At 39.2% G+C, this 25,849-nt stretch overlaps 1 protein-coding gene across 1 annotated transcript in view; it reads left to right on the top strand.

The window, feature by feature from the left end:
• The window catches only part of LOC141171740 (uncharacterized), a 199,764-nt gene that overhangs the window by 47,374 nt on the left and 126,541 nt on the right, over nucleotides 1–25,849 (top strand). The window contains exons 21-29 of the mRNA XM_073655384.1: nucleotides 1,970–2,134; nucleotides 4,077–4,244; nucleotides 6,114–6,287; nucleotides 6,479–6,652; nucleotides 8,784–8,957; nucleotides 9,645–9,812; nucleotides 11,615–11,740; nucleotides 12,970–13,071; nucleotides 17,416–17,884. Coding sequence (XP_073511485.1) covers nucleotides 1,970–2,134; nucleotides 4,077–4,244; nucleotides 6,114–6,287; nucleotides 6,479–6,652; nucleotides 8,784–8,957; nucleotides 9,645–9,812; nucleotides 11,615–11,740; nucleotides 12,970–13,071; nucleotides 17,416–17,884 — 1,720 coding nt within the window. The remainder of the gene's footprint in view (nucleotides 1–1,969; nucleotides 2,135–4,076; nucleotides 4,245–6,113; nucleotides 6,288–6,478; nucleotides 6,653–8,783; nucleotides 8,958–9,644; nucleotides 9,813–11,614; nucleotides 11,741–12,969; nucleotides 13,072–17,415; nucleotides 17,885–25,849) is intronic.

The raw sequence follows: 25,849 nt of genomic DNA, 5'->3' as shown, positions 1-25,849 counted from the left end.
AAAATATAAAAATTCTAATCACCCCCCTTTTGCTCCATTAAAAATAAAGCAATCAAGCAAAAATAAAAAATACACATATTTGGTATCACTGCATTCATTATAGTCTGATCTATCAAAATATAGAATAAATTCATCCAATCGATCAATAGTATAATGGAAAAAACGTAAAGCGAGAATTACGTTTTTTTGGTATCCACAACACTGCAAAAAATGCAATAAAGAGCGATCAAAACAATGTGTATAGCTCAAAATGGTATCAGTTAAAATGTAAGCTCACGGCTCAAAAAATAAGCTCCTACACAGCCTCATATTACAAAAATTGAAAATGTTATGGGTCTCAGAAAATGGCGACACAAGCAAAAAAAAAATGTTTGAATTCTTTTCACCACTTAGAAAAACTAAAAAAAGGTACATGTTTTGTATCTGTGTAATTGTAGTGACCTGGAGAATCATATGGCCAGGTTCGTGTTACCATATAGTTAACATGGTAACTAAATAAGTCAAAAAGCAATTGTGGAATTGCACTTTTTTTTTACAATTTCCACGCACTTTAATTTTTTTCCTTCTTTCCATTGCATCAAATGGTAGAATGAATGGAGTAATTCAAAAGTACAATTTATCCTGCAAAAAACAAGCTATGTGGACAGAAAAATAAAAAAATAAATAATAACAGGTGATGGGATATTTTTGATATATAAGAATGCAGAATTTCAGAAAAGCAAAAAAAAATGCTTTGATTCTTCTTTAAAACAGCTATCACTGGTTTGAAAGGAAGCAAAATACAAGTTCCCAATCTAAATGTAGGGGGCTTATTTGGCCATCAATATGGCAAAATTGAGCTTGAAACAGGAACACATGAAATTAATTGTTGAACTGGAAATATCAAATGAGTTTAATGCGGAGGGAGGAAAACATAAGTAATGATTTAAGACATAGCTAGACTCCTCACAGAAAAGTCAGACATGATTTATTATCATATTTGCCTTCTACATTTCTGTTTAAAAAATGCTAAACAAACAGTGCGTAGGTATATTAAGAAGCACTGATAGTGCTTCCACCTCAGGACTCACCAGTCATGTGATCTCTGGGTGTTGGGAAGGTACAGGAGCCACTGGGTCCTAGGAAACCCAGCCTGCTCTGATGTGCAGCCTGGAAGCTGAATTTTTCCTGTAACTGGAATTAATATACTAGCCCCAGTTACAGAGGAAATCAACAATAAAAAGAAGGTATTTAAATGTTAAAATACCTCATAAATTTCTTTTAAGACCTTTTGGGGGCCAAAGTGTATACAATAAATGAAAATATATATATATATAGTATAAAAGAAGTAAAATGATTGTTATCTTTATTTAAACAGAAACAGTTGATTTGAAAGGAGGCAACCTAAATGTTGGGGGCTTATTTGGACAGCATGGTGGAAAATTTGAGTTTGGTAATGGTGTAGAGACAAAGACTTTTGAAATTAATGGAAAGCATGAAATGAATGGTGGACTTCAAATATTAGGACAGGAAGGAGGACAACGTAAATTGTTACTGTTGATTAAAAAAAATTACATTAATAGATAACCTGACAGGTGATGGGATATTTTTGATATAAAAGAATGCAGAATTTCTCATTGTAGGAGGCAGCCTAAATGTTGGGGGTTTATATAGACAGTGTGGTGGGAAGTTTGAGTTTAGTAATGTGGAGAAACTAGGACTTTTGAAATTCATGGAAGACATGAATTTAATGGTGGATTTGGGAAATCTTCTGAAGAAAATAAGAATGAAAGATAATGTAAGATTCCTTCGTATATATACATTATTTTGTAAATATGTATTAAACTTTTCACGTTATCGAGGTTGTCGGGTATTTTACTATTCATTAAATATTATAAATATTTATATTTGTTTAGATATTTTTTCAGAGAGGAGATAGGTATTTCTTACTCTAAAATAAGTTGATTTATTTTGATCTTTATTTAAATAGAAACAGTTGACTTAAAAGGAGGGAGCCTAAATGTTGGGGGCTTATTTGGACAGCGTGGTGGAACATTTCAGTTTGGTAATGGTGGAGAGACAAAGACTTTTGAAATTAATGGAAAGCATGAAATTAATGGTGGACTTCAAATATCAGGACAGGAAGGTGGACAACGTAAGTTGTTACGGTTGAATAAAAAATTGACATTAATAGATAACCTGACAGGTGATGGGATATTTTTGATATAAAAGAATGTAGAATTTTATAAAAGCAAAAAATTGCTTTAATTCTTCTTTAAAACAGATATCACTGGTTTGAAAGGAAGCAAAATACAAGTTCCCAATCTAAATGTAGGGGGCTTATTTGGCCATCAAAATTGCAAAATTGAGCTTGAACACAGGAACACAAGAAATTAATGGTGAACTTGAAATATCAAATGATCTTAATGCGGAGGGAAGAAAACACAAGTAATGATTAGTACTAATAAATATTAACTTAGCTGGACAACCTGATAGGTGGCAGGTTGTTTTAAACTACTTTTGGATTGCACATAGAGCATAAATATCTGGGCAGTCCACACTTTACTGTGTTGTGACATTCTATAACATTGCTGCAAAGTAAGCAGCTTGCTGGAGATTGTGAAACTGTGGGGTGAGTAGTATACTGTCAGACGTAGCCAGACTCCTCACAGAGAAGGCAGACATGATTTATTATCATATTTGCCTTCTATATTTCTGTTTAAAAATGCTAAACAAACATTGTGTAGGTAGATTAAGAAGCACTGATAGTGCTTCCATCTCAGGACTCACCAGTCATGTGATCTCTGGGTGTTGGGAAGGAACAGGAGCTGCTGGGTCTTAGGAGACCCAGTCAGCTCTGCTGTGCAGCCTGGAAGCTGAATTTTCCCTGTAACTGGGATTAATATACTAACCTCAGTTACAGGGGAAATCAGCAATAAAAAGAAGGTATTTAAATGTTAAAATGCCTCATAAATGTCTTTTAAGTCCTTTTGAGGGCCAAGGTGTATAAAATAAATGAAAGAAATATATATATATATAAAAAGAAAAAACATTAAAACAAGACTAATCTAAAAAATAACAACCACCACCAGTTCATTTTGCTGTTTACTGTCCTACCCCTGTAAAAAAATATGACCAATATACAGTATTAAATTATTTATATATATATAGAAAGGTATTTCCTATTTTTTGTTACATTTTCCCAAATACTAGCAAAAAAGGGAATATAAAAAAGACATAAATATTAAGCCCCATGTATTGCAAAAAAGAAGACAAAAATATTTGAATATTAGTATAAGAAAGTATTTTTATAGACTTAAAAATGTGTCATAAAACCTGAAAATATGCCTGGACAGGAAAGGGGTTAAATGGCCTGGTCCGGAGCTGGTTAATAAAACTTCCAAACCTAAATGTTAAGGTCTTGTTTTGTCACCAGACTAGAAAAATTGACCTTGGTAATGATGGACTAAACACAATTTTGAAATGAACGGAGAACATGAATTATTGTATGTATTTGGGAATTGATTTGAACAATTTAATGTGGAAGGAAAATGGAAATGTTCCTGCATATATCATCTATTTTGAACTAGTCTCTCCATACAATTGAGGAAGTTTGGGTATTTTATAATTCACGTAAAATTCATATAATATTCTACTATGTTTAAGGAATATCATTTTGGTGTGAGAGGCATTTTATTCCTATAGTAGTTCAATGCTTTGTTTCTTCATTAAAACCAAAATAACTGACTTGAAAGGTGGCAATTTAAATAATGGAGGCTTATTTGGACACCAAAATGGAAAATTTGAGTTTGATAATGGTGGAGAGACAAAGACTTTTGAAATTCATGGAAGACATGAATTTAATGGTGGATTTGGGAAATCTGAATAAAACAAAAATGAAGGATAATGTAAGAGTCCTTCATATATATACTTTATTTAGTAAACAATCTAGTCTCTACATATTATCAATGTGGCCGGGTATTTTATAATTCGCTATATAATATAAATATTTATATTTGTTTAGACATTTTATTTAAGATAAAGGGGCACTTCTTATTATAAAGAAAGCAAAATTATTGTTATATTTATTTAAACAGAAACAGTTGATTTGAAAGGAGGCAACCTAAATGTTGGGGGCTTATTTGGACAGCGTGATGGAAAATTTGAGTTTAGTAATGGTGGAGAGACAAGGACTTTTGAAATTAATGGAAAGCATGAAATTAATGGTGGGCTTCAAATATCAGGACAAGAAGAAGGAGGACAACGTAAGTTGTTACTGTTGATTTAAAAAATTGACATTAATAGATAACTTAACAGGTGATGGGATATTTTTGATATAAAAGAATGCAGAATTTCAGATAATAGGAGGCAACCTAAATGTTGGGGGCTTATTTGAACAACATGGTGGAAAATTTGAGTTTGGTAATGGTGGAGAGACAAGGACTTTTGAAATTCATGGAAGACATGAATTTAATGGTGGAGTTGGGGAATCTTCTGAAGAAAATAAGAGTGAAGGACAACGTAAGATTCCTTCATATATATACATTATTTAGCAAATATGTATTAAACTCTTCCCGTTATCGAGGTTTCCGGGTATTTTATAATTCATTAAATTATTGAATTATTCCGATCTTTATTTAAATAGTTATTATTATTTATCATTATAGCGCCATTTATTCCATGGCGCTTTACATGTGAGAAAGGGGTATACATAGCGAAAACAATTACAATAATCTTGAACAAAACGTGACGGCGACTTGGTACAGGAGGAGCAAGGACCCTGCCCGCAACGGCTCACAGTCTACAAGGGATGGGTGAGGATACAGTAGGTGAGGATAGGGCTGGTCGTGCAGCGGTATGGTGGAGCGATGGTTAATGTAGGTTGTATGCTTGTCAGAAGAGGTGGGTCTTCAGGTTCCTTTTGAAGGTTTCCATGGTAGGCAAGAGTCTGATATGTTGGGGTAGAGTGTTCCAGAGTAGGTAGGATGCACGGGCGAAATCTTGTATGCGATTGTGGGAAGGGGAGATAAGAGGGGAGTAGAGAAGGAGATCTTGTGAAGATCGGAGGTTACGTGCGGGTATGTACTGGGAGACTAGGTAAGAGATATATGGAGGAGACAGGTTGTGAAGGGCTTTGTATGCCATGGTTAGGGTTTTGAACTGGAGTCTCTGTGCAATGGGGAGCCAGTGAAGAGATTGACAGAAAGGAGAGGCCGGGGAATATCGGGGGGACATGTGGATTATTCGGGCAGTGGAGTTTAGGGTAGATTGGAGGGGTGCGAGAGTGTTGGAAGGGAGGCCACAGAGCAGGAGGTTGCAGTAGTCGAGGCGGGAGATGACGAGGGAGTGCACTAGTGTTTTTTGCAGATTCATGGTTGAGGAATGTGCGGATCCGGGTGATATTTTTAAGTTGAAGTCAGCAGGAAGTAGAAAGGGCTTGGATATGTGGTTTGAAGGAGAGGTAAGATTCCAGGGTTACCCCAAGGCAGCGAGCTTGCGGGACTGGGGAGAGTGGACAGCCATTGACGTTGATAGGTCAGTTGGGGGGGTTGAGTGAGATAGCGGAAAGATGATGAATTCTGTTTTATCCAAGTTAAGTTTTAGAAATGTAGCAGAGTAAAAGGATGAAATAGAGGACAGACACAGTGGGATTTTGGTTAGTAGGAAGGAGACATCGGGTCCAGAGAGGTAGATCTGTGTGTCATCGGCATAGAGGTGATACTGAAAGCCATGGGACTCTATGAGGGGTCATAGAACTGAACCTTGGGGAACATCGGCAGATAAGGGGCGAGATGAGGAGGTGGTGTGTGAGTGGGAGACACTGAATGTTGATTTAAAAGGAGGCAACCTAAATGTTGGAGGCTTATTTGTACAGTGTGGTGGAAAATTTGAGTTTTGTAATGGTGGAGAGACAAGGACTTTAAGAAAATAAGAGTGAAGGACAACATAAGTTTCCTTGGAATATATACATTATTTAGTAAATACATATTAAACTCTTCACATTATCGAGGTGGCTGAGTATTTTATAATTCATTATATTATAAATATTTATATTTGTTTAGTCTTATTTTAGGGAGGAGATACCATATTTATTATTGTAAAAAGTTGAATTATTTTGTTCTTTATATAAACAGAAACAGTTGACTTAAAAGGAGGCAACCTAAATGTTGGGGGCTTATTTGGACAACATGGTGGAAAATTTGAGTTTGGTAATGGTGGAGAGACAAGGACTTTTGAAATTCATGGAAGACATGAATTTAATGGTGGAGTTGGGGAATCTTCAGAAGAAAATAAGAGTGAAGGACAACGTAAGGTTCCTTTATATATATACATTATTTATTAAATACGTATTAAACGCTTTGCGTTGTCAAGGTGACTGGGTATTTCACTATATATTAAATATTATAAATATTTATATTTGTTTAGACATTTTTTAGGGAGGAGATAGGTATTTAATGCTATAAAATAAATTGAGTTATTTTGATCTCTATTTAAACAGAAACAGTTGACTTAAAAGGAGGCAACCTAAATGTTGGGGGCTTATTTGGACAACATGGTGGAAAATTTGAGTTTGGTAATGGTGGAGAGACAAGGACTTTTGAAATTCATGGAAGACATGAATTTAATGGTGGAGTTGGGGAATCTTCTGAAGAAAATAAAAGTGAAGGACAACGTAAGATTCCTTCGTATATATACATTATTTAGCAAATATGTATTAAACTCTTCCCGTTATCGAGGTGGTTGGGTATTTTATAATTCATTAAATAATATAAATATTTATATTTGTTTAGATTTTATTTTAGGGAGGAGATAAGTATTTCTTGCTATAAAATAAGTTGAATTATTTTGATCTTTATTTAAACAGAGTTATTATTATTTATTACTATAGCGCCATTATTCCATGGCGCTTTACATGTGAGAAAGGGGTATACATAGCGAAAACAATTGCAATAATCTTGAACAAAACGTGACGGTGACTTGGTACAGGAGGAGCGAGGACCCTGCCCACGAGGGCTCACAGTCTACAAGGGATGGGTGGGGATACAGTAGGTGAGGATAGGGCTGGTCGTGCAGCGGTTTGGTGGAGCGATGGTTACTGTAGGTTGTATGCTTGTCAGAAGAGGTGGGTCTTCAGGTTCCTTTTGAAGGTTTCCATGGTAGGCAAGAATCTGATATGTTGGAGTAGGGCGTTCCAGAGTAGGTGGGATGCACGGGAGAAATTTTGTATGCGATTGTGGGAAGAGGAGATAAGAGGGGAGAAGAAGATCTTGTGAGGATCAGAGGTTGCGTGCGGGTATGTACCGGGAGACTAGGTCAAAGATATATGGAGGAGACAGGTTGTGAAGGGCTTTGTATGCCATGGTTAGGGTTTTGAACTGGAGTCTCTGGGTAATGTGGAGCCAATGAAGAGATTGACAGAGAGGAGAGGACAGGGAATAGTGGGGGGACAGGTGGATTAGTCGGGCAGTGGAGTTTAGGATAGATTGGAGGGGTGCGAGAGTGTTGGAAGGGAGGCCACAGAGCAGGAGGTTGCAGTAGTCGAGGCAGGAGATGATGGGGAAGTGCACTAGTGTTTTTGCAGATTCATGGTTTAGGAATGTGCAGATACGGGTGATATTTTTAAGTTAGAGTCGGCAGGAAGTAGAAAGAGCTTGGATATGTGGTTTGAAGGAGAGGTCAGAGTCCAGGGTTACCCCAAGGCAGCGAGCTTGCGGGAGTGGGGAAGGTGGACAGCCATTGACGTTGATAGATAGGTCAGTTGGGGGGGGTTGAGTGAGATGGCAGAAAGATGATGAATTCTGTTTTATTCATGTTAAGTTTTAGAAATGTAGCAGAGAAGAAGGATGAAATAAAGGACAGACATAGTGGGATTTTGGTTAGTAGGGAGGAGACAACGGGTCCAGAGAGGTAAATCTGTGTGTCATCGGCATAGAAGTGATACTGAATGCCATGGGACTCTATGAGCTGTCCCAGATCTAAGGTGTAGATGGAGAAGAGCAGGGGTCATAGAACTGAACAGTGGGGAACACCGACAGATTGGGGGCGAGATGAGGAGGTGGTGTGTGAGACACTGAATGTTGATTTAAAAGGAGGCAACCTAAATTTTGGAGGCTTATTTGGACAGTGTGGTGGAAAATTTGAGTTTGGTAATGGTGGAGAGACAAGGACTTTTGAAATTCAAGGAAGACATGAATTTAATGGTGGATTTGGCAAATATTTTGAAGAAAATAAGAGTGAAGGACAATATAAGTTTCATTGGAATATATACATTATTTAGTAAATACATATTAAACTCTTCACATTATCGTGGTGGCGGGGTATTTTACTATTCATTAAGTATTATAAATATTTATATTTGTTTAGACATTTTTTAGGGAGGAGATAGATATTTTTTGCTATAAAATAAATTGAATTATGTAGATCTTTATTTAAACAGAAACAGTTGACTTAAAAGGAGGCAACCTAAATGTTGGGGGTTTATTTGGACAGCGTGGTGGAAAATTTGAGTTTGGTAATGGTGGAGAGACAAGGACTTTTGAAATTCATGGAAGACATGAATTTAATGGTGGAGTTGGGAATCTTCAGAAGAAAATAAGAGTGAAGGACAACGTAAGATTCCTTCGCATATATACATTATTTAGCAAATATGTATTAAACTCTTCCCGTTATCGATGTGGCAGGGTATTTTATGATTCATTAAATATTATAAATATTTATATTTGTTTAGATTTTTTTAGGGAGGAGATACCATAGGTATTTATTATTATAAAAAAGTTTAATTATTTTCCTCTTTATCTAAACAGAAACAGTTGACTTAAAAGGAGGCAACCTAAATGTTGGGGGCTTATTTGGACAGCATGGTGGAAAATTTGAGTTTGGTAATGGTGGAGAGACAAGGACTTTTGAAATTCATGGAAATCATGAATTTAATGTTGGAGTTGGGGAATCTTCTGAAGAAAATAAGAGTGAAGGACAACGTAAGGTTCCTTCATATTTATACTTTATTTAATAAATACGTATTGGTCTCTCCATTCTTTTTAGGTGGCCGGGTAGTCTATAATTCATTATATATTATACATGTTTCTATTATTTAGACATTTTACTTGGGGGAGAGGGGTACTTCTTATTATAAAGAAAGGAAAATTATTGTTATCTTTATTTAAACAGAAATAGTTGATTTGAAAGGAGGCAACCTAAATGTTGGGGGCTTATTTGGACAGCCTGGTGGAAAATTTGAATTTGGTAATGGTGGAGAGACAAGGACTTTTGAAAATCATGGAAGACATAAATTTAATTGTGGATTTGGGAAATCTTCTGAATAAAATAAGAATGAAGGACAACATAAGATTCCTTTATATATAAACTTTATATAGTGAATACGTATTATTCTCTCCATACTATCAAGGTGGCTGGGAATTTTATAAATCGTTATATATTATAAATATTTACACTAATTTTAGATTAAGATTCCTTCATATTTATACTTTATTTAATAAATAAGTATTGGTCTCTCCATTCTTTCGAGGTGGCCGGGTATTCTATAATTCATTATACAATATACTTATTTCTATTCTTTAGACATTTTACTTGGGTGAAGGGGAACTTCTTACTCTAAAAGAAGTTAAAGTATTGTTGCTTTTTTATTTTTTTTTAAACTGAAATAGTTGATTTGAAAGGCGGCAACCTTAACATGGGGGGCTTAATTGGACACCAAAATGGAAAATTTCAGTTTGGTAATGGTGGAGAGACAAGGACTTTTGATATTCATGGAAGACATGAATTTAATGGTGGATTTGGAACATCTTTTGAAGAAAATAAGAGTGAAGGACAACGTAAGATTCCTTCGCATATATATCTTATTTAGTAAATACGTATTAAGCTCTTCATGTAATCAAGATGGCCAGGTATTTCCTAAAATCATTAAATATTATACATATTTATATTTGTTTAGATATTTTTTTTGGGGGGAAGAGCTAGTCATTCCTGGCTAGAAAACAAGTTAAAGATCCGAGAGTCTCAAGATAGATTCTGATCCAAAAGGTGTCATATCCTATGGCTATACCTTAAATGTCTGAGATGGGAATAACCCTTTACATAAACTGCGATACTTCAACATTTTATGCTTCTAAAGTGTCATTAGAGGGCTGTGTATATTCATGATACCCATACGTATAGCTATTCCTCACATATCATTATGTCTTAGTTGGATGTGTTCCTTTCCCTGAAACAGCACCACTCTTGTACATTGGATTGGTCTGGTACTGCAGTTTTGTCCTATTTAAGTGACTAGTGGTGAATTGCAATACCAGATGCAGTCCATAGAGTCAACAATATGTTTAATATAAGATATTTAAGTTAATATATATATATATATATATATATATATATATATATATATGTGTATATATGTAAAGTTAAGTTTGCAAAGTTTACTTTAGTTTAATTTTTAACACATCTGGTATAAATTTTAGAAAAATGTTTTTCTATACTGTGAAATAATATAAAAAATTTACAATTTGTATTTTACATAACGTTCAGATATTTTTTTTTAACAGCTATAGGCCAGAAAATTTGAACACAATAGGAAACATTGGGGATAAATTATTGGCTAAATTTTGGAAAAAAGTGTATTGATGACATTAATATGAGATATCTTGTTTTTTTTTAGATGAGAATGAGAAGATATGCCTCTGTCTTAGACATTAAATAATAATGTCCTACATATAAATAAAAATCTAGACAAGATAGGCAAAAACTGCACCAAATTTATCACAGTGTATGTTTGACAATTCTCTTATAATGTCTCTCGACTTACTTACTTTGCCGGATCGGCCAAGAGATTGTGATATTTGCTATACACAGCAATAAAGTGGCATCACTGTATATAGCACAAGCAATCAGACAATTTCAACTTCAAGTCCCCTAATTAACTAATAAATACAGTGGAAAGTAAAAAAAAATGTTTTAAAAAATCTGAAAAAAAAAACATTTTCCACAATTAAACATAAAGGAAATTCAAAAATAAAAAATACACATATGTGGTATCTCAAAGTTCAGAAAAGTCCAGTCTATCAAATTATAAAAATAATTAGCCTGATCGATAAACACTGTAAACTAAATAACTACAACACCAGAATTATTAATTTTTGGTCCCTGCAATACCACAAAAATGTTTTAACAAGCAATCAAAATATCATATCTATCGAAAATTGGTATCAATAAAATTGTCGTTTCACCCCACAAAAAATAACCCCCCATCGACCAAATAGTGAAAATGTTATGTGTCTCGGAAAATGGCGACACAACCCTCAAAATGTTTTTATTTTGCAAACTTCTGATTTTTCACCACTAAAACAATAAAAAAAAAATACATGTTTGATTTTATTTTATGTGAACCCAGCAAAATGGCTGGAAGATGGCTACCATTTGCTGGAATCATATGGTCCGTGAAGGGATTTTAAAACAATAAAATATTATACTTGGCTCACTCGCCTCTGACCTTACCACCACCTGTCCCCGCTAATACTTTGCTGGCTTCCTAAGACACCCCATCCAACTGAATACAACTACTTATTTGCGGCTTTGGTTTCTATTTCTTATATTTATATTCACTATTTTAACATTACATTCATAGGATTCAAATTTGGAGGTAAATTTGGCTATGGACATGGAAGCATAGAGGAACATGGAAAGATTGATGTTAACATAAAGGGAAGAAACAAGGGATCATCTGAAGAAAAAAGTTCTGAAGAACAGAAGGGTAATCATATGTGTCCATTGAGGATGAGCAACTTGATTGTAAATTAATGAAAATATTTTAGAAATTCCCACATTTTAGCAAGTCTGATTTTTGGGAATTCGATTTGTGCAAACTTGGCAAAATGGTAGCCATCTGCCAGTAATTTTGCTGAATTGATAAGGATTTAAAAACAATAAAATATCATACTCAAGTCATCCTACACCTGTACCTGCCACCACAGCTCTACACTGGTTCTCTGTTGGTTTTCTTAGGCACCCACTCCGGATCTGGTCTCCTCTTCACTCTTTGCACCCCTATGCTTCGATGCACGTTCTCACATCATGATATCATAATGTGCATTTCCCTATGCGGTCAAGAAGAGTGAAGGGGAGACTGAATCCAAAGTCAGAGAGTGGGCAAGTGCCTTGCAAAGCTAACAGAGGACGAGTGGGGAGCTATGGTGGCAAGGGCAAGTGAGGGATGAGTTGAGTTTATTTAATTGTATTTTTAACCCCCTTCCTGACTTATTGGTTTAATATGCTTTGCGGTTTGGAAGCCTCAGAACAGGTGTTGACACAAACAGAAGAGGGCACTTGTGCAAGATCAATATATGGACCCTTTGCAGTCCAATAACTCATTATAATGCACAATTCCACCTGCTTTTGAGGTGGTAGTGGCCCATCTTACCTCTTGGGCCACTGTGAGGTGCACAGGTTGCACCAATGATATGTCCACCCCTGCCTCGGAGCATAATAAACAATTTTTTTAATGGCAATTGGGCACATTTGAATCACAGTGAATAAATTCCCCAGCCAAATTCTAGTGAATCTGTCAAATTCCGTTTCCCTCATCTCTAGTGTGCATGCATGCATATGTGAAGGACACTATCAGCCTTTGTATATCATCTCCAAAAAAGAAACTGTGCTGCGCTGTAATGCTAGGCATCAGAAAAGTCAGTGGAGGTGGTTTTAGACAATCACTTAATTTTATTGTTTATGGAGAGATGTGGTAGGGTGAAGCTACAACCATTGCCCTACCTATCACAATACCAAGTGACTTTTCACAGAGATAAAATATGAGGGCTCCATAACCCCAGACATTGTATGAGAAATAAAACTTCAACTAGGTAAAAATATAAATTTTACTTCTTCATGGTAAATTTGCTAGCTGTTTTTTTGGCTAATATGTTTAAGTTAAGCAATACTTTTTTATATTTATTTTCCAACTTCATTATTGCTGAATTTGTACAGGAAATTTCAAATTTGGAGGTAAATTTAGCCATGAACGTGGAGGACATGGAAAGGGAAGAAGCTCAGAATCATCAGAAGAGGACAACTCTGAGGAGCATGAAGGTATTATGTCATTATATTATTTTCTATCTGAAAATTGTTATGACATCCTAAGATGATGAAGGCAAAGTAAGCTGCCACCCAACTGGCATTGAAGTGGCATGGGACATAATTTAATATGTAGTTTCATGGTCCTACGAGCATTTAAGTTAAATCACTATTTACATTTCCATTATTATATGGAAAAAAAATGTCTTTGAAAGTCAACTTTTTCACAACTTCTGTATTAGTGAATGAAAAGGGCTATGCTGTGACCTCTCCTTTTACAGCGTGAGAGGGTGTTTTGTTGACCCAGAAGCAAGGTTGTACATAGAAATCACAGGGCGTCAAAGCAAAAGTCTGAATTGGGTAGTGAAAAACCAAAGTCAACGAAGGGCATACTTCCAAAGTTTAAAGACAGTGAGAGTGACATGTATTGCATTATGCACACTGAAATAGTGCACACGCTGAAACCCCTTTGTAGATAATCTACAACATGGAAATATGGGGTGAATGATAATTAGAATCAATATCACCCCATGGTGTGACTTATTAATTAAGATGGTAGGGACTACCGAAGTAATATAGAATTTAGGAACAAGAGAGCAAAAAAGACTTTGAAAAGACGTCCCAAATTATGAACACATAAACTCTTTATTGAAAGAAAATTAAATAGGACAATATGGATCACTCAGAGACACAAAGTTAAAAACAATGGAAGAGCAAGGAGACAAGGACAAAGTTGCATTTATAGTCCCATAAGAATCAATCATGTATAGATATAATGAGGGCACTCACAAAACAGATCATAAGATGGTGGCTACCATGTCTATTGCATTAGATAAGCCCCACAGTGGGAGCAAGTTAAATATACTGCCCCAAAGAATATTAATTATATGTAAGTGTAATAAGGGCACAGACAAAAACAGATCATGAGAAGGTAGCTCACATATCTATCACTTTAAGTAAGCCCTACAATGGGAAACTATACTCAGTATGGGTTTCAAAAGTGGAAGCATGTGCCTAGAAAAATGTGTGGATACAGGTGAACACTTTTATCCCATATATAGGCACTTGCCAATGAGGACAATAACCAGATTATTAACCCATCCATTTATACAGCATACAGAGATCCCATACTTACAGCAGCTGTGATGAAAACTCATTGTAGGTTTCAAAAACTCAGTGTAGGTTTAGCTTGCAGGGGGTGACGAAGGCAAGCTAAGCTGAAACGCGCGTAGGGTAGAGCAGGAGCGAGGCGCTGTGTCTCCACTACGGCAGCTGCATATGCTTTCACTTTTTGAAACCTACACTGAGTTTTCATCACAGCTGCTGTAAGTATGGGATCTCTGTATGCTGTATAAAATGATGGGTTAATAATCTGGTTATTGTCCTCATTGGCAAGTGCCTATATATAGGATAAAAGTGTTCACCTGTATCCACACATTTTTCTAGGCACATGCTTCCACTTTTGAAACCCATACTGAGTATAGTTTCCCATTGTAGGGCTTACTTAAAGTGATAGATATGTGAGCTACCTTCTCATGATCTGTTTTTGTCTGTGCCCTTATTACACTTACATATAATTGATATTCTTTGGGGCAGTATATTTAACTTGCTCCCACTGTGGGGCTTATCTAATGCAATAGACATGGTAGCCACCATCTTATGATCTGTTTTGTGAGTGCCCTCATTATATCTATACATGATTGATTCATATGGGACTATAAATGCAACGTTGTCCTTGTCTCCTTGCTCTTCCATTGTTTTTAACTTTGTGTCTCTGAGTTAACCATATTGTCCTATTTAATTTTCTTTCAATAAAGAGTTTATATGTTCATAATTTGGGACGTCTTTTCGAAGTCTTTTTTGCTCTCTTGTTCCTGAAACCCCTTTGTGTTGTCATGGCCCCAATACAGTATGATGCCAATTAAAAAGGCCCCCCACCACACACATGCAGTATGATGCCTCTACAGTGAATTCCTTCACGTAATTTGTCGCCACAGTACATTCTTCCACACACAGTATAAATTCCCTACAGTGCCCTTAACACAGTATGATGTCCCCAACACAGTATGATGTCCCAACAGTGTCCCCTAGCTCAGTGTGATGCCCCCAACTTAGTATGATGTGCCACAGGTACAGGGCAGATGGGGAAATGGAACCGGCACTTGATCCTCCCAACCTAAGGGCCCACATAGTCATCCATTCTTGCCTATCAGTATCTCTCAGACATTTATGACATTTTTTTTTTAATATGCCAATAATCACTGAGATTAGAATACCCATTTAAAGAAGTTGTCCAGAATTAGAAAAACATGTCTGCTTTCTTCCAAAAAGCACCACACTTGTCTACAGATTGTGTCTGGTATCATACTCAGCACAAAGTGGGGCTGAGCTGCAATACACCCCACGCTATAGACAGGTTGTCTTGAGAATAAAGTAGCCATGATCTTCTACTTTTGGTCAACCTTTTAATCTGCAATTAATTGAACCACTGTCCATCTGATGTCTATCATGCTAGACTGTAAGGGCCGTGAGATGTACTAGTGAGGAAGCTAATAAATATTGTTATATTTTTTCGAGTATAATCGGGTTGAGGTGAGCTAGTGACGAGGAGATTGCTACCATACATAGATAGAGATAAAGACTAGCTCAATTATTTATCATCAATGATATCTTCTTGGGTGTCCTCCCTGCATATCTTTTCCTCAATTCTTCTGCCCCTATCTCCTGACCTCTATGACATACATTAGATCCATTACAACCACTAACCTTCACGTACTGCACTTCACACTCATTGAACAATATTTTCCTATGTATAAGTAATGGTCAAAGTCTGGGTGACTTTGGTAGCACAAGTACAAAGATAAAAATTTGGAAACCGTGAACCTTCCAATCAAAACAATAGAGAGGTTCAAACTCAACCTTTTGCTGTTATCGCATTTTATTATTACATAACATTACAGATTTGATGTATCCAAACAACTTTCATTATGATTAGCATGGCAATATATATTTTCACCCTTGAACCTATTTTAATTTACCTTTAAAAGAAGACAATGAAAAGTCATCATTTGAAGACATAGACTTGGACTTTGAGACTACTCCCACTTATAATCCAGAATTCACAATAGAGCCGGCGATCATCCCTCAGACTGCACATTTGTTATTTCAAGGTAATAGAGAAAGGTCGACAGAATCAGTAGAGAGTTAGTTCTTGAGCTTTATGGATATTGCGTCTAACTAACATCAGTTTCAGAATTTAGGATCCCTTTAGAAAAAGCTAGGAATTACGAAACGACAAACACAATAGGATAGATTTTGGAAACTTTCATGCCTCCTTCAGTGGTCAGACTGGGCATGTCTAAGAGTCATTGTAAAATGCGTTAACTCATTTGGAGGTAGAAAATCTTGTCGGTAATGCAATACAGGTTTAGTGTCTTGGCACTGCTTAGTGAAGTACAGATACTGGGCCACCAGTTTCTCTCCTTTTTGAGGTGTCTTAACATTCTCCTCACTTCTGGTTTTACAGCAAAATGCTGGAACCACTCTCTGGTCAATCTTCCTAAGACTCGTAGATCTGGGCATGAGGTCCACTATGGTTCAGTACACCAATGGTGGCTCAGCCAAATACTTTGAGTCTCACATTGCATACCCTGCTCTTATTAACCAGATTGCATCAGAATCCAGCTTCCTTTACCTATTCTCTTCTGTCAGTTCTGCCTGAACCTTCACTTAGGCTACTGCTAGTGACTTCTTGTAGCTACCCTTCGTAACCCACTTGCGTTGACATATTTCATCAGAGCAATTTGTATTTTTTGCTAACAGATTTCTACATCTCACTTTTGCTGTGGCCAGTGTTCCACCATGGCTTTAACCTGTTTTGACATCTACAATGGGCACAGTAGCAACCCTAAGTGTTGGGTAGTAGTAGGATGTACACCGCTCGGAATACACACAGGATCTCTAATCCAATATAGGAACAGGGAATAGCATATCCATCCAGCCCACAAAAAACACACACAGAGATATCTATGAGATAAATTTCCTAAATGGGACGGAGTAAATAACTCCGCAGCAAATCAATTCAGTATGTAGGTTCAAAGCAGCACAATACATGAAGTGGCAATAGAATAGTCTGCCCAGAAATGCTAACATTTGAATACATTTTATGTATATGTTTATATATCTATATTTCCCTTACTTATCTATTTGAATTGATTTCTACTAGAAATACATTCTCATTTTTAAAGTTGTGTTCTTATCCTAATTACGACAAGTATTGTGAAGTGCCCCACACTACAATCAAACTAGGAACAAAGTTGTCCTCATAATTTTCATTTTCTCACATTCTATGTTCTTTAGGAGAAAATCCTGAGCCTGAAGTACCAATAAACCCTGCCCCTGAAGGATCAGTAGCACCAAATCTACCTGTGGAGCCTGAGGAACCAGTCCAGCCTGAGGTACCAGTGAACACCCCTGAACCTGAAGCACCAGTCCAGCCTGAGATACCAGTGAACACCCCTGAACCTGAGGCACCAGACCAGCCTGAGATACCAGTGAACACCCCTGAACCTGAGGCACCAGTCCAGCCTGAGATACCAGTGAACACCCCTGAACCTGAGGCACCAGTCCAGCCTGAGATACCAGTGAACACCCCTGAACCGGAGGCACCAGTCCAACCTGAGATACCAGTGAACACCCCTGAACCGGAGGCACCAATCCAGCCAGAGATATCTGTTCCTGAATCATCTCCATCCAATGGAAAATCTTGCACATTCAACGCACAATTTGTTCTTCATGGACAAACTGTAGAACTTGCCTGTAGTACTTGGTATGTTACATTCTCATTTTTTCTTATATCTATATACTCAGAACCCCAATTATATATTCATATTTTTCTGCATTGTTCCCTTAACAATGTTGCATGCTAAACAATATTACTAGTGAAAGACATGAGTATCTTGGCATAAATTAGACTTTATTAAGGAATGATAGTGCTAAAGTTGCAATAGTAAAAAATTCTTAGTACAAAAATGGGACATAGGATATAATGGGTCGGATACTGTGACATCATGTCCAATACAAAGGGGCCCTAGTAGGTTCCATGTGAGCGGCGAGAAGTGTTCCTATCTATGACTCACACATCAACCAAGTAGAAAGCACATCATGACATAGGTGTCAAGTGAAAGGAAGCATCAAAAGAACTCACAACTAGTGTTGAGCCACCCCCGTAGTGTTCGAGTTCGGTTCGGTTCGTCGAACACCCGTGTGTTCGCCGAACTGTTCGTCGAACACCTTCGAACACTGTTAAAACCAATGGCAGGCAAACAAAAACACATAGAAACACATAGAAAACACCTTCAAAGGTGTCCAAAAGCTGACAAACTGCTCAGAAGACATAACTAACACATGGAAAAGTGACAAGTACATATAGTCATGCGAAAATAAAAGAGGTGGAGGAGTAAAAGGAGGGGGAGACACAGATATAGGCATGTCATGCCCTTCTAAAATCCAAAAAGTGAGAAGCCGACACGGCCAGTCCGCTCCTGCCCGTGCCACCTCCGTGTCGCCGGGTTTGTGCCAGAGCCGCGGTGAACCCTGACGGCCAGCCCCCCTCTCCCAATACTGGTGCCTGTCCGCTGGTGGGTCGAGCGAGCCCCCCTGTGGTGGAGGCAGCTCTAAGCTTTTTAATTTAAATTGTCTCTCTAATTTGAATGAATACACTTTAAATCCATTTACAAGGATCTATTGGAGGGCAAGTCTCATGCCAGCAGCCGCGTAATTCCAGCTCCAGTAGCGTCCACTAAAGCTGCTGCAGTTAAAAAGCTTTTATAAGGATCGAGCTCGGCTGTCCACCGCAAGGCATCCTACTGCCAGTCCCAGCCCCTATGCCCTGGGGTGCCTCCTGATGCTCTTCACTAAGTATCCCATGGTCCCGAATCATTTCCTTTGAAAAAATTAAGTGTCTAAACTACAGGTGGTGTAGCTTGCTTAACAGCCGGGATAATCCGCTGACTAGCAGACACTGCTACTAGGCACAAAGTATTTCCTGGGCTAGATGCAGTTAAAAATTTGTAATTAGATACTCTCGTTGGATGCTGAGAAAGCATTCCATAGAGTCTCCTGGCACGCCATATATGATTCTCTTAAAAAGCTTGGGGTAGGGGTCTAGGGGACCCTTTTATAGCCAAAATCACGGCCCTGTATCGCAATACGTCACCTAGGCTGAAGATAAATGGAACTGTAGCACCCTGAGGGCTCGGTTGCTACAGACGTATTGCACATCACCCAGAGGTGTGATATCTCACTCTCAGGTAAGGATGGAGTGTGGATCAGGACCCGACACCTGCATGCATTACACCACATTGCCGTGGGGCAGGGCGACCAATATGCCCCTGAGATGGGCACGACAGTCCCTGTCCCTGGCTGGAGTGGGGGGAGGGAACACTGAGGAAGGGGAACCCTGTAGTGCAGGAGCAGGGAGGAAGCAGTTCCTGGGTGCATTGAGAAGGAAGTATAAAAGGTGGGCACCATCTTAGTTCAGTGCAGAGAAGTCTGAGCAGAAGTGGCAGGGAGCAGGGGCTCTGCATGAGCTCTGCTCCGGAGGTGGGCCTAGTAACAGAGGCCCAGGCCTGGAAGAGGGAGAAGGAAGGAAGAGGAGCGGAGAAGGCTCCAGGAACGAGGAATGAAGGGATCCCAGGGGTGCGGACGGGCGAGTCGCCACTGCACGCCCGAATCCACCTGCGTGGAGGGGTCAGGCCAAAGGGGGAGACCGGTCCCCGAACTAGTGGAGGCAGGAAACGACCCTCAGCTAGAAACCGGAGGCTCTGACATTTTATGTGGCGCAGCCCCTCGCTACACCCGCTAGGAAGGCACCACATAGGGTCAGGGAAACTGGCGCCAAGTTTACCAAGAGGAGGCCCGAGGCAGCCGGACAGAAGTGTTGGTAAGAAAGGCCAGACAAAGGACACACAAAGGGGGTCCTGTGAAGTGCTCAAAAGTTATCTGGGAGTTGTCTGAGCCCCTCACCTGGTGAGCACAGTACGACGTGGGCAGCCGTTACCTGCAGACGTGGTCTGGATAATAAGAACTGTGAGTAAAGGCCCTGGACTGCATCACTGACTCCGTGTCGTTACTGCTGCTGCCCTGCACCATCACCCCCATCCTCCGCATACACTGCCCTGAGGCTATACTCCTCCCGTGGGGAGTTATGCTACGCTCTGCTGCACCCACAACACCAGCCTCAGCGGTCTGCCCTGTAGCAGCGGTTCACTCTGACCACAATCCACGGGTGGCGTAGTCGGACATTTAAACATCAAAACCACATAAATAGTTCCGCCACTGGTTTGACCGCCCTGAGCCACGGAACCGGGTCGCCGCCACGAAGACTACAACCACCAGCATCCACCAAAAAGGGTCCGGCTCCGGGTGTCCCAAGGCCCAGGGGGTGCGTCAGAACATTTTCATCACCTTTCACAATCACCAATGGGACAAGGCAGGGATGTCCTCTGTCCCCTCTCTTATACATCCTAGTGACGGAGCACCTGCTCTCATCAATTCGCCATAACCCCAATATTAGGTGGATTGAGGTGGGAGGCACCGAGTACAAGTGCTCTCTATTTGCTGATGATGTCCTAGTATATATCACTCAATCACATATATCCATCCCTGCTGTTATGGCTGAAATAGATCACTTTGTTACATGGTCAAATTTTAAAATCAATGCAGCGAAGTCTGAGGCCCTCGATGTCTCCCTCCCCAAATCCATATAGGATTCCATCCAGTCCAACTTTCCCTTTGCCTGTCCCTCACAGGGTATCAAATACTTAGGAATTCCTATTCATAGAGACCTCTCCCATCTATGTTATCTTAATTTTGGGCCCTTTATTGAACAACTCCATACAGACCACGGTTGGCAAGTTAGAACTGTAAGATTCACTACGTGAACCGCTGGTGTTTTGTGGAAAAGCACATGTACACTGCGTTCCAAATTATTATGCAAAAAGTGTTTAGGAGTGATAAGGGAAGAATTTGTTTGTTTGTCAGTTAAACTCATTGATGGTGATGTGTGTCAGGGCTCTTTATATCACTGTAAGCAATTGCAGACACCTGTGCTAATTAGTTTGGCAGGTGTGTCCAATGAAAGGCAAGACTACTTAAGAAGGCTCTCTCACATTATTAAGCAGCCTACATTTTCTGCCAAAATGGGAAAGAAAAAGGATGTGTCGGCTGCTGAGAAGCAACAAATTGTGGAGTGTTTAGGTCAAGGCATGACTACAATCAACATTGTGCGATGATCAGGATGAAGTGTCTTGGCAATCAAGAAGTATATAGCTGATTCACAGTACACACGTGTGCGTGCTGATAAGGGCAAATTGAGGACCCTTTCCTACAGGCAATTACGTCAGGTTGAAAGAGCAGCGGCAAAAAAGCCTTGTCATAGCAGCAGACAAGTTTTTGAAGCTGCTTGTGCCTCCAACGTCCCCCGAACAACAAGATGCAGGGTCCTTCAGAGGTTTGCAGCTGTGCATACGCCATCCTGTCGACCTCCTCTATCCACTTCACACAAGCAGAAACGGCTCCAGTGGGCCAAACATTACATGAAGACTGATTTCAAAACAGTTTTGTTCACGGATGAGTGCTGTGCAGCGCTCGATGGTCCAGATGGATGGAGTGGAGGATGGCTGGTTGATGGACACCCCACGCAAACACGGCTACAGCGCCAACAAGGAGGAGGTGGAGTAATGTTTTGGGCTGGAATCATGGGGAGAGAGATTGTCGGCCCCTTTAGGATCCCTGAAGGCGCTAAAGTGAACTCCATAATGTATGTGGATTTTCTCAAACAGCACTTCCTGCCATGGTTCAAGAAGAAGAACCGTGTATTTCACAGCAAGATCATTTTTCTGCATGATAATGCACCATCTCATGCTGCACATAAAACATCTGCATCTCTGGCTGATATGGGCATAAAAGGGGACAAACTTATGGTGTGACCCCCATGCTCCCCTGACCTCTACCCCATTCAGAACCTTTGGAGCATCATTAAAAGGAGTGTCTATGATGGCGGGAGGCAGTTCACATCTAAGCAACAGCTCTGGGAGGGTATTCTGTCCTCATGCAAAACAATTGAAGCAGAAACCATCCAAAACCTGACAAATTCAATGGACGAGAGAGTTCAGAAGCTCCTTTCGAACAAGGGGTCCTATGTGAAAATGTAACATCACCTAGAATAAAGATTTGAGTTGAAAACTGTTTGATTTCAGTTTCTAACAACCTGCTAATGCTTATAATTTCAAAAATGACCATTTTTTTGGTCTTTATTAAAATGAAAAGGTTGATCGAAAAGTTTGGGGGATCTAAGAGTGTGGCAACCCAGTAGTCATGATTACTTCGAATTCTGACAATATGAGGGTCATGCTGCAGGTAGTGCAGCAAGAAGGCACTTATGTGTCTTGCGCATCTCGGAGCCCCAAAATTATTTTCCGGGCTAGATGAAGCTAAAAATTATTTTTAATTTTAAATCTGGTGAAGCTTTAGTATAGATGGCCTAATAGGATCAGTGCTGCACACTGCTACAAAGCCCAAATTATTTTCCAGTCAAGATACAGATAAACATGATTAGTAATTTGAAAGCTTAAAACGGTTGGTAGGGTGATTTTAACCAATCATCAAGCTTTTACTCTCCCCAGGATGACACAGGGGTAGAAAAGTCGTTTCGGATCCATGATTTGTTCATCTTTATGAACGTGAGTCTGTCTACATTATCAGTGGAGAGCCGCGTGCGCTTATCTGTTAGCACACCACCAGCAGCGCTGAACACACGTTCAGACAGAACGCTGGCTGCGGGGCATGACAAGATCTCCAAGGCGTAAGTGGCTAGCTCCGGCCATTTATCCAGATTGGAAGCCCAAAAAGAGCAAGGGTCCAGTGACACAGTCGTGGCTTCAATGTTTACTTGGAGATACTCCTGTACCATCGTCTCTAGGCGTTGACTATGTGTCAGACTTCTTGTCTCCTGTGGCCTTGCAAAGGATGGGCTAAAAAAGTGGTGAAATGATTCCGCAAAATTGATGTTACCAGCAGATACTGTGGTTCTGTTACGGTTTGAGTGCTGAACACTTGACGGTCCCACGGTTGGCAAGTTGGAACTGTGAGATTCACTACGTGAAGCACCTGCTGTTTTTGTGCCTCATCTGGAATTTGTAGCGATTGGCGTGGCCGTAAGAAAGGGATCTTATCACATTGTCCGCTAAAAGAAGTAGACATTTTAGTTTGGCTGGAAGATGGTCTTTCTTCTGCAGATGTTACTGTTGCTTTAACACCTACCCCACGGACACAACCTTTTTTCCCCTTCCCAACACGCCTATTCCCCTTTCCACCAGCAGCAGGCCTTTTTCCACTCATTTTGGTGGTTAACTAACTCACAACTCTGGAGTTGTTTGCACAAAAAAAAATGGATGGTAACCGAGCAGGGCTGAGTGGCCAAACTGTGGTATTAGGCCAAAACTATTGGCTGGGTTAGATGCAGAAAAAAATTATATTCAGTTTGCAACCTGATGGAGGTCAGTATAGATGGACTAATACAACAAGTCCCACACACAGCTAGAAGCCCAAATATTTTTTCAGAGGTACTGTAGATGCAGATAAAAATTATTTTTAATTTGCAACCTGATGGAGGTCAGTATAGATGGACTAATAGAGAAAGTCCGACACACTACTAGAAGGCCAAATATTTTTTCAGAGCTAGATGCAGAAAAAAATTATATTCAGTTTGCAACCTGATGGAGGTCTGTATAGATGGATTAATAGAACAAGACCCACACACAGCTAGAAGCCCAATATTTTTTCAGAGGTAGATGCAGAAAAAAATATATTCAGTTTGCAACCTGATGGAGGTCAGTATAGATGGACTAATACAACAAGTCCCACACACAGCTAGAAGCCCAATATTTTTTCAGAGGTAGATGCAGAAAAAAATATATTCAGTTTGCAACCTGATGGAGGTCAGTATAGATGGACTAATACAACAAGTCCCACACACAGCTAGAAGCCCAAATATTTTTTCAGAGGTACTGTAGATGCAGATAAAAATTATTTTTAATTTGCAACCTGATGGAGGTCAGTATAGATGGACTAATAGAGAAAGTCCGACACACTACTAGAAGGCCAAATATTTTTTCAGAGCTAGATGCAGAAAAATATTATATTCAGTTTGCAACCTGATGGAGGTCTGTATAGATGGATTAATAGAACAAGACCGACACACAGCTAGAAGCCCAATATTTTTTCAGAGGTAGATGCAGAAAAAAATATATTCAGTTTGCAACCTGATGGAGGTCAGTATAGATGGACTAATACAACAAGTCCCACACACAGCTAGAAGCCCAATATTTTTTCAGAGGTAGATGCAGAAAAAAATATATTCAGTTTGCAACCTGATGGAGGTCAGTATAGGTGGACTAATAGAACAAGTCCCACACACTGCTAGAAGGCCAAATATTTTTTCAGAGCTAGATGCAGAAAAAAATTATATTCAGTTTGCAACCTGATGGAGGTCAGTATAGATGGATTAATAGAACAAGACCCACACACAGCTAGAAGCCCAATATTTTTTCAGAGGTAGATGCAGAAAAAAATTATATTCAGTTTGCAACCTGATGGAGGTCAGTATAGATGGATTAATAGAACAAGACCCACACACAGCTAGAAGCCCAATATTTTTTCAGAGGTAGATGCAGAAAAAAATTATATTCAGTTTGCAACCTGATGGAGGTCAGTATAGATGGATTAATCGAACAAGACCCACACACAGCTAGAAGCCCAATATTTTTTCAGAGCTAGATGCAGAAAAAAATTAGATTCAGTTTGCAACCTGATGGAGGTCAGTATAGATGGACTAATAGAATGATGCTATGCCCAAAAGATTTTACTTCACTAGGTGCAGTAAAAAAATTGGTATTCTATACACAGGTGGTATATCTTGCAACACAGATAGGCTACTCCACTGACTAACACACTCTGCAATAGGCCAAAAAGGATTAGCTTTGCTAGATTCAGCCAAATGCTGTGAAAAAAACTTGCACAGCACTGGCACAGACCTGCCTGGCAAAAACTCATAGGAACTGATGTAACCTAGTCCTGAAAAGGACTCCAATTACAATTAGTCTTTACTCCCACAACCTATCTATTTAAGAGCACAGACCTGCCTGATAAAAGTCGTAGGAAATGCTGTAACCTAGTCCTTAAAAGGACTGCAATCACAACTATTCCCTACTCCCAAGCTATCTGTATATTTGTGCGAAAATTGGCTTGAAATTAACAAGGTATAGCGCACACAGCAACAGCGGTGCCGTCTAACACGCAGCTGCAGCAGTGAGAAAATGGTGGCGACGGGGAAAATGGCTTGGTCTTATAGGGCAAGGACATGTGACATACACTGCCAATGACACATGCCCTTGCTTGTGTGAAAAAAAGCACTTCGCTCCGTGTGTGCGCTGCTGATAGGCTGACAGATTGCACCTCCCCACTGTAAATGCGGGAAAGAGAAAAAAAAATGGAGATCTTCATTGTTCCTGCAGAGATCCATCCCCTGCCCCTCCCCCCACCCCGCTGTACACTCAAACTGCGTATTAACATTAATTTTCATCATTACTGAGAAAAAATCCAGTTATGATTTTGGTGCACGAACAGTTATCGAACATAACCTCGAACAGCCGAATTTTTCTCAAATTGTTCGTGTTCGCCGAACGGCTCGAACACCGCCCAAAACAGCTCGAATTTGAGATTGGCGAACAGT

Source organism: Phyllobates terribilis, unplaced genomic scaffold (assembly GCF_046119375.1).
Source record: "Phyllobates terribilis strain yellow unplaced genomic scaffold, ASM4611937v1 Scaffold_12__6_contigs__length_324123572, whole genome shotgun sequence".
In the NCBI taxonomy this organism is placed as follows: Eukaryota; Metazoa; Chordata; class Amphibia; order Anura; family Dendrobatidae; genus Phyllobates; species Phyllobates terribilis.
Note: the sequence above shows the minus strand (reverse complement) of the source record. Positions and strands in the feature narration are given on the sequence as shown.